Below are 10022 nucleotides of genomic sequence, written 5' to 3' on the forward strand. Positions count from 1 at the left end.
CGTTCCAGACCACACGGGGAGGCTGTAATCACCCCTTCCCCATGTCCCTGGTGTGAGCAATCACAGGCATCCCCCCGGACAAGACACCCCCCGCATGGGACACCCCTTGGACCAGACACTATAAGCTCCGGAATGCAGAGTTTGATGTCTGGTCCGGCGTTCCGGTGTCTTATCCGGGTCCGGTATTTACTTAGTCCCCGTAATATGAAGTATCCATGGAAACAAAATACTAGAACGCTGATGCGGCATACGTAATGTTGTGTGCGTTCTCGACGCATTATTTTTCACTAAAGAAAAGAGGAAATCCTGGTTCGGTATATATCATTACACTATAGTACAGTAGCACCAGACACGGCTTCTCTTCCGCCAGCCACACTATGGCTGCTATACCGTGGACGTCACTATAGCGCGCCAGGAGACACAGAAGATGGCTGCGCTCATGAGGCGCATGTTGGTGTTGGGCTGTAACAGGCTGACAGCGTCGCAGGTTCCCGGCAGGGTCCAGGGGAAGCGGCACGTGCGAGCGCTGCGCAGGACCCCGGTGCGGATTATCCCGCCGGGCGGCGAGCCGCGAGGTGCGGAGCGGCGGGGAGAGAATGCGGGGAAGCAGTGGCCGGCACGGGTATCCTCCGCAGACACCATACCGCAGCAGCCCGTTCGACAGACACGGAACCTGAAGCCGGACGTGCAGCAGGACGCCCAGGAGAAGCCGCGCTCACAGGAGCTAAAATATGAAAGAGCTGCCAATGGGGATCGGAGGCTCAGGTGAAATAGTAACACAGCAGTAACTAGTGATCCCTGGATACTGCTCACACTGCACGCTGTCACTCGGTTACAATGTACACTGTCCTTCCACTAAAAACATTAACAGTATTTCATCCAGCTGCTTACAATGCTGAGCATACGCTATAAACCAACCCATCAAGCACAATACTAAAATAAATCACTATTGGTGGCCCCTGGGGGCCAAGGTCAAGCACACGCAGTGACGTGCGTTGAGGTCAGTGACTGGTGAGGCACTGACTAGCATCGTAGCCAGATTTACACATTCACACACAGTATAGACCGGATAGGTGTACCGTACATTCACCATTTAATTGCACAATAACATGCATTTTGCTGCATCTCCACAGGATTTCCAGCAATATGTCCAAAACATTGCACATTACAAATTGCATTCAGATGTTTTCTCATAGCAAACCTCAAAATCGCAAATGTAATATGGTGCAACTTTTGGTAAACATTACCAAATAACACTCACAACATAGACCAGGTCCAGCCTGGCGAGTTTGACAGAACCATGCATGGTTCGCACAGGTAAAAAAAAAAATTGCATTGAGCATAACTGGCCCTGGGCTCATTGAGCTGGCCCTGGTTCCCCAAATATGAGGGGGGGGGGGATTGTGGGGTTCCCCCATATTTAGGAAACCAGCACCAGGTTCTTAGGCCGGTCCTGGTTCCAAAAAATTACGACAATTGCCACAGCTGGGAAACACTTTTTATTCAAGGTCCCCCAGCGATAACATGACCACCCTGGCTGGTCATACCTGGCTGGTCATACCTGGGGGGAGTGAGCCCCCCCCCCCCCCCCCCCCCCAAATAAAGTGCCCCTGTCTCCGGCATCCCAGGGTGGTGGACGCCAGGCTGATAACATAAATGTTAAGTATTTGGTTCTGCTGTGGAACAACAAGTCATAGCAAACCTTCCCCTACATGCTGGGACTTGGGGAACCGAAAGTCCTTTACCGCAGCCCCTCACGGGCATAGCGGTATCGGCAGTAGTGGGACTTACTGCCGTTGCCCGCTACTGCAGATGCCTGCTACTCCTGCCACCCGCCAAGCTGCTGCCCACACACCGCTCCTCTGCCTGGCGGTTAAATTTATAATACAATTAAATGAAAATGAAACCTCTGTGTGTTTGTTTGGGACAATATAAATTAAAATGAGTGTGAGTGTGTGGGGGACTTAGGAGGGGGTCAGGAATAATTTTTTATATAATAAATGTTATATATAGCGTGTGTAAGTGCAGTGTTAACTAAACACTTACATGCTGATGCTGCTGACCAGGTTCCTGCAGTCACTGACACTGCGCAGCTTAGGGTAGCGGATACAGGCTGTCAGTGATTGTCAGCCTGCTCCTGCTCCACTGTCCTATCGCATCTGAGGCAGAGGAGATGCCGCTTCCCCATACATTTTTAATGGACTTTTCAGCCTCTTTTCTCCCTGCGGGTTAGCTCTGCCCCTCGCTGTTTTCAATTGTCAGTGGGAGGCAAAGCTCCCATTGCCGCCCAGCCTCACCACAGTGTCCCACCTCATAGATAATAAAAAAAAAAAAAAAAAGATATTTATAACACAGTATATGTGTTAGAAATATCATCTTTCTATTTTTTAATCAATTATAATAGGTGAGGCACTGCCTCCCCTTACTGACTGCACATCACTAAAGCACAGATCAGACCAGAGATGCTGCCTGACTACCAGCACTTTATTCAGTTGTTCTAACATATGTAATAGCATGTCTTAATGCAAATCATTGGCAGACCCTTCAGTTATGAGCTAGACAGTTGCTTGGGGGATAAAAGCCTATTTACTAAATTGTGGAGATTAAGTACCAGCCACTCAGCTTAACAGTCATGTAAATCTGGGTACACACCTAAAGATTTATCTGTTTAATCTATCTGGTAGGAACAACAACCTGGAAATGTACCAGAGCAAATGTCAACCAAAATTATTTGGTTGGCGATGCGTGGTCCCGTGTGTAGCCATCGCCTGCAGAGATGGACAGTGCATGCACTGTCTATCCTGCTGAGATTGTAGGGCAGTATTTGCCAATGCTTTTTGGCAAAACCCTACAACAGGCATTCCCAGCCACGGGCCTCAAGGCACACCAACAGTGCAGGTTTTGTAGATATCCAGGATTGAGCACAGGTGAATCAATTAGTATCTAAGGGATTCTGATTAAACCATCTGTGCTGAAGCCTGGATATCACTAAAACCTGCACTGTTGGTGTGCCTTGAGGACCGTGGTTGGGAATGCCTGTTGTAGGGTTTTGCCAAAAAGCATCGGCAAATACTGCCCAGCACAAATCGTGGGTGCAGCGATGTGTGTTTAAGCACCTCACTCAGCACAGGGCTGTAGTCACCCCGTGTGTAAGGGGATTAATATTGCCTGTCTATTTGATTACATATTGTAATGTAACATTTCAATTTTGTTTACAGTAAAGTAGTTACAATTGCAAAGTCCAAAAGTTTTCGGGATCGCCATGGTCAGGTTTTGCTGGAAGGTCACAGACTGTTGGTGGATGCGCTGGAAGCTGGTGCAGTTATGCAGACACTCTTCTTTAGCAGGCTTGATCAGCTAAAGGCCTTGCCTGCAGAAAAACTTAGGAAAGCAAACCTCATCAAGGTCAAGTTTGAAGATATTAAGGTGTGGTCTGATGTTGTTACCCCACAAGGACTAATGGGTGAGTGATGATAGAATGAAAGTCAAGTGGCATGTGTGTCATTTAATGTATTGGAGCTGTAGAGCTTGCCGTCCTATTTGGGGAAAAAACCCAACTATATATATTGAACACTGCAATATGGACCGTGACAAAAGGAGAAACATTAATGCAATAACAATAAAAGACGGTAGACAAGAAAACATACAGTCCTGTTTTAAGTGTGTTTTACAAATAACTTGAGATCACCTTTGTAGATATCTTTATTGAGTTACACGCCTCCATGTATTACCTTTAGTAAAGTTGGGGTGAGCGGACGATGATGCTATGTAAATTCTGTAGCATAAGCGGTGGCCGCAAAGATGAGGAAGTACCATCAATTGTAATGGTAGCTACCTGCATACCTCCCAACATTGGTGGCAGTGGAGGAGGGACACAAGTGTGTGCCCGCAATTAGGGGGCATGGCCTACATTTGCGATGCTCCCACGAGGCCACGTTCCATTTTCGCCACTGTGGGAGGCATGGCCACTGCCGTGAGAGCCCCTTGCCATGCCTCTGTCCTTCTCGTCAGTGAATAGACACTGTGCGAATGCCGGGCCCCAGCCGGCAAACAGGACGATTCCTAGAAAATCGGGACAGTTGGGAGGTATGGCAACCTACAAGCTTTTTATGAACATTTGTTTTCTTGGGTTTTAGGACGGTACCTTCTTAAAACACGTTGCACAGTATACACTGTAAAAAGACAGGGTCTGGATGTAGTTGGCCAGAGATGTGGGTTCCTGGCCTAACTTGGATTTTTTTTTTTTAAAGCAGCAGTTGTTTGCAAGGCATGGTTTTGCTTTGTCAATGACTGCTGCATCACCATCAAACTCAGACAGCATTACATACTGCCCAGGGTATCAACTGCTGAGATCCTGAGCACCATGGTCACATTAAGCAGACAGTTGACTTTGATATAGCTGTTAGTGCTGGTGAGGTAATTGGTCCATTGCTCATAATAGAGCTCTAATAATAATATAAGTGGTGTTAGTACAGGGGGTGCGGATGTCCCGCTGAGACATAGCACAAAATGCTGACTCATCCTCAAGCTGGGTGTTGCACTATAACATTAGAAGCAGAACTTTGCTTCTGTCACAGTGTAGGAGCAGGCACTGCAGGTGGTCAGTCCTTAGGCCGGTTTTACACACTCCGGCTCCTGCCGGATGGTGAAATCCCGCACGGCCAGGGAGCCGTGCCGCACACATAAGTTGTGAATGGACACTATTGTGTCCATTCACACGGGACGGCAACAGCCCGACCGCACGGCTGCAGCCGGATCCCACCACTGGAAGGGACGGCTGCCGGGCTGTGGCCATCTCCTCCATGATAAACTACTGTGTGCGGCACGGCTCCCTGGCCGTGCGGGATTTCACCGTCCGGCAGGAGCCGGAGTGTGTGAAACCGGCCTCAGAGGCAGCCCAGTCTATCCGGAACTCCTGCAGTGCTGAAAATGGGGGTCATGTGAGGCCACGCTTTTACTTTGCCAGAGTATGTCCACCACATTGAGTGTCAAAATGCATAGGGATGCCACTGATTCATTTATTTATATAGGGTTTTGCAGTGCATACATAAACAAATGAGCAAAGTGTTGTTACCTCAAACATGTATCTTTCCAAAACAGTAATTAAAAGCAATGCCCTGCATAATACTGCTTTCACATTGCAGAAATAGGTAATGACACGGTATTCTTGAATGGGACTTTAAAACGGGTCTGAGCCTTGAGACCTTTCACATTGCAGGTGAAAACCGTTTTAAAAATCATTTAATACCATTTAAACATTCAACCCGTTTAACCCCCAAGGGACACGTTTCAAGCCATTGAAATAGAGCTGTTCAAACTGCCAAAAAAACGGCTTTAAAACGTGTAGGAGTCTGCTTTTTAACCGTGTTGAAATACCAGTTAACTTTAACCGGTAAATCAACTCTGGCACTTTCACATTGCAGCCTTAAACGTTTTAAAATGGGAAAAAAACTGCAATATACCGTTTTAAAAGTGCGATGTGAAAGGGGTATTAGAGTTAAAATAGTTTTGCCTGTCGTTGTCAAGGAAAAAGGGTACTTGTTTAGTTTCACAGCGGCAGCATGGCCGCACGCTACTTCCGGGTTCGGCGCTAGCCAAACTTTCTAAAATAAACTAAATAAACTTCATGACAACATGGATATTTCATACCTCCACTATCCACGTTGGCATGGAGTTGATTTTAGATAGTGTAGCGAGCCACCGAGCCCGTAGCGTGGGCAAGTGCAGCGAGCCCGCAAGGGGACTCAGACGCGCGGCCATGCTGCAGCCGTGAAACTAAACAAGTACTGGAAAAAGACAGTCAATTAACTTGCTGTCTGCTGCATATCAAACTAATAAAGTCTATATAATGCCAAAGTTGTGTGTCAATTTTAATCACACTTAAATAATATGCACAGCCTAACTGGCCAACAGCCATTGCAAGCATTTCTACAGTTCTATCTGTAGAGCTATGGACAGCAGGCATGCTGCTTGTTTTGCTTTAAGAGTCATTGCTGAGATCGTAGCAGACTTCTGCACCTATGCATCACTAGATATATGTTCAGCCAGCGAGTTGGATGATAGGCAGATGAGTTTAGGGCCATGTGCGCAAAAGGTTTCATACTATATACATTGCTTATGCTAGTAAACTGAAGACACAGAATAAAATGGGGAATGTTCCATGGGATTATTTAATTTAAACAGAATATATTCCCTTCTTATTTGCCTAGTATTGAGAAGCCTTATCTAGGTACAGTTAGTAATGTTATCTAAAGAAACCAAGGCCGTGTGAACAAATGAAAAATGATGTGACCTCTGGAGTTACAAATTTGTCATGTTAAGTGTAGAAACCATAATGCATATTAAACAGCCAGTGAGGTATTTCTATACCTCCTTATGCAGTTGCTTACTTTGCCCCCATTTGCTATTATCCTTTCACGCAAGAGTTGCACCACCAGCTGTGGTATGGAGAAGTGGAAACATTGGGCACGTGGCTGAAAATGTCAAGATTCGTGAACTTTTAGCTGCAAATTCAATCCAGAATAGTGGAGCTGTGGCAGGCATCTGCAACCTCACTTCTAATAAAATCATTTGGTTAGATTATATGTTCTTCTCTTCTAATATAGTAGACAGTCTTATAGTACAATGATTGTTAACAATAAACTTTACATTTTCTTCAGGAATTTTTGGAAGACCTGACCATGTAAAGATGAAATATCCTGAAACACAACTGAAGAACACAATCCCACTATCGCTTATCTGTGACAACATCCGGGATCCTGGAAATCTGGGCACCATATTGAGGTGTGCAGCTGGAGCTGGCTGTAACAAGGTCTTGCTCATGAAAGGTAGTGTGGCTTATGTATAAATATTCAAAAAGGGAGCGCTTATAGATATCTAATATATATATCAATTTATTATGAATGACCTAGATAAAAAGCAAAAAAATATAAAATACAACATAAAAACAGTACACTGATCCTCTACCGGATTGTGCTCACCGCTCACAATTTGGTTGACTGATAAGACCACCTTGAATCTTAGTTAGATAGTTAATTGCAGATGTCCCTTCTCCCAATTGGGAGAAATCAAGCCAGATGCAATAAAAGTTTGTGCTTGTATCCAAATAGTTTAATACTGCATAATAGGGGTAATTAGCAGTGCGGCTTAGTCAGCGTTGCTAATTACAGACAGGCAATCAGATCCAGACCCGTGCCCACAGCACAACAGTAAGCAGACACAAGTTATCCGGCCACAGTGTTACTAACGTTCGTATCTCTTTAGAAGAGGGGTGACCAGGTGACCTCGGCTGTGCCGTTAGCAGTCAGGCGCTGCAGCTGGTGTTGAAATAGTCACCTGGGATTAGTACTCGATGTACAGGGCTCCCGTCTGTCAGTAGCTGTAAGCCGCCTTCTGATGAAACCGCAAACATACAGGTGCGGAGAAATGCGTTAGGTCCAGTCCAGGTATGAGCTTATCACACTATCCGACTGACCACCCACCACTGCTATCCACAGGAGGCTCAGATATATGGCCGATATACTACCCATTGCGGCCTTGCATGGCTCCGGCAAAGCTTTCAATTGGTACCTGTAAGGTGTACATTTACTAAAGCTTCTACAAATAAAATGTAGCGTTTCCTAAAGCAAACAAACAGATTTTGGCTTTCATTTCTCATTGCATCCTAAAAAAAAATCAGAATCTTGTTGCTATGGGCAACACCACCAGTTTTCTTTTTTTTGTTTTTAGATGCTTTGACACAAGCTTATGGTTGACCTAGAAATGGGATGGGTTCATACACTGCTCAATATTTTGAACACCTCCTAGAGCAGCGGTTCTCAAACTGTGGGGTCCCAGAGCAAAATAGTTTGAGGACCCATGTCCTAGAGTAATTGTAAACATTTCCTAAAATCTATATTTTACCCTAATAACTAAGCAATTTGATGTTTTCAATTAGCTTAATTCATCCATAATTACTCAGTTTCTTCCTCCTCCGTCTCCTCACACGCGCAACACTACCGCTCCCTGCACCTCCTCTGCACACTGCATCGGTCGCCTGCTGGCTCCTGCATGCTGACTTTAAAAAAATAAAATAAAAACATCCTGCAGGATTTTCTCTGCGAAAACCATTGTTTCTTCTTTATATTGTTATTGAATAACGCAAGTATCTGCAGAGTGCATAGCACCAGTAAATTGTATACTGAGTAGGCTAAACATACCTATTTCTTTGTGTACATTTCCAGGTTGTGTAGATGCATGGGAACCTAAAGTCATCAGAGCTGGTATGGGAGCGCACTTCCGCTTGCCAATAATCACCAGCTTACAGTGGGACACTATATCAAACTATCTCTCTGAAGATGTCGAAGTGTTTGTGGCAGATAACTACTGGCAACACATCTCTGATGGGACTGAATATTCCTCTGTAAAAGCAGGGTGTGCATCTGAAAAAGCTATTGACTATGGATGGCTTTCCACTGATCCTAGAAGATTACAGCAGATTAAAGATAATGATTATTACTCCTCTGATGAGGAAGATGGCCAGGATGAGAGAGCAATGGAGATGCCCAGAGTACCCGTCCAAAGTTATCATGAACGGTGGGCAAGGGGCCCATGTGCAATTGTGATTGGAGGGGAGACACATGGCTTGAGTTTGGAATCCCTGCAGCTTGCTGAAGAAACTGGTGGCAGGAGACTATACATTCCTGTGGTGCCAGATGTAGAAAGCTTGAATTCAGCCATGGCAGCAAGTATCCTCTTGTTTGAAGGAAAAAGACAGATACAGCTGAGCAGTTCATAAACATAGTACATACAGTTCTGTGCTGCAGACATCTAAAGAGTCTACATTGTGGGCGGTCTGCCATGTCCAGCTCACATTTTTCTGATAGGATATTGTTCATAAATATTAAAATCATGTTCCACTTGTAAAGATGGTCTGATTATCTATACCAGGGATGGGGAACCTTCAGCCCTCCAGCTGTTGTGGAACTACACATCCCAGTATGCCTTGTTACAGTTTTGCTATGCGGCCATGCTACAACTGTTGCAGGGCACACTGAGATGTGTAGTTCCACAACAGCTGGAGGGCCAAAGGTTCCCCATCCCTGATCTATACCATGGCTGTGGATGAAAATCTGGGGCTTAAGCAGTGAGGCCAGGGACTATTGCATGTAGTGTGAAAACTGGTTTCCCTACACAAAATCGCCTTAAACTGCAGACTCTCTCGTTTTATCGCTCCGAAATTCCATAAGGATAAATTTACTAAGATGGGATGTTGCCCATAGCAACCAATGAATTTCTATTTGTTATCTTCTAGAACAGGGGTGGCCAACCGGTCAGAGGTAAAGAGCCGAAAAATATCGGTAGTCAAGCTAAAGAGCCAACATCATGCGCACGCTGAAGGCGCATGCGCCAGAAAAAGGGGTGTAGTCTATTTTGACCCCTTGGGTGGGTGTGATACAAATATGCCTCCAATAGTGCAGTGCCATATATACATATGCCCCCAATAGTGCCAGATACACATATGCCCCCCACGGTGTCAGGTATGCACCACACGGTGCCGGGTATGCCCCTACGGTGCCAGAAAGCTGGTATGCCCCCACAGTGCCACAAACTGCTATGCCCCCACAGTGCAAATTTCCCAGCAGCAGCACTCACCGTTATTGCATCTGCTGCCGGGCAGGGAGAGGACAGTCTGGCGTCCCCCTGCAGTCCGACTCCTGTCATGTCACCGAGGGGAGGGGAGGAGAGCACACAAGCACAGCACAGCGCACGTCTCTTTCCCCCCTCACTTCCCTGTGACTGGTCCGTCCACCAATCAAAGCTTGCTGGCCGGCTCCTGATTGGCTGCTGGCCACGGCCCAGTCACAAGGATGCACAGTAAGGGGTAGGCGAAATGCGCAATGCGCGCTCTCCTCCCCTCAGAAGGAGAAGGGATTCAGGGAACCGGGAGCAGTGGGGACTGGGACAGACGGTGGGCAGCAGTGGGAGCAGGAGCCGCACTTTACAAGGGGGAGAGCCGCATGAGGCTCAAGAGCCTCGGGTTG

General features: G+C 46.2%; 1 protein-coding gene across 1 annotated transcript; it reads left to right on the plus strand.

The window, feature by feature from the left end:
* Window positions 1–296: 296 nt before the first annotated feature.
* On the plus strand, window positions 297–8905 carry MRM3 (mitochondrial rRNA methyltransferase 3). Its single transcript, XM_083174064.1, has 4 exons — window positions 297–765; window positions 3219–3463; window positions 6660–6827; window positions 8223–8905. Exons 1-4 carry the CDS (start codon window positions 428–430, stop codon window positions 8774–8776), a joined length of 1305 nt encoding a protein of 434 aa, XP_083030190.1. The 5' UTR covers window positions 297–427; the 3' UTR covers window positions 8777–8905.
* The last annotated feature ends 1117 nt before the right edge of the window (window positions 8906–10022 follow it).

This window comes from Crinia signifera, chromosome 2, assembly GCF_055691185.1.
Source record: "Crinia signifera chromosome 2, ASM5569118v1, whole genome shotgun sequence".
NCBI classification, from domain to species: Eukaryota; Metazoa; Chordata; class Amphibia; order Anura; family Myobatrachidae; genus Crinia; species Crinia signifera.

Excerpts from the sequence above, each read along its gene's own strand:
- MRM3 (XM_083174064.1), top strand. The coding sequence starts at position 428 with ATGGCTGCGCTCATGAGGCGCATGTTGGTGTTGGGCTGTAACAGGCTG. Across the intron at positions 766-3,218 it reads AATGGGGATCGGAGGCTCAG|TAAAGTAGTTACAATTGCAA; the intron begins GTGAAATAGTAA and ends TTTTGTTTACAG. Across the intron at positions 6,828-8,222 it reads CAAGGTCTTGCTCATGAAAG|GTTGTGTAGATGCATGGGAA; the intron begins GTAGTGTGGCTT and ends GTACATTTCCAG.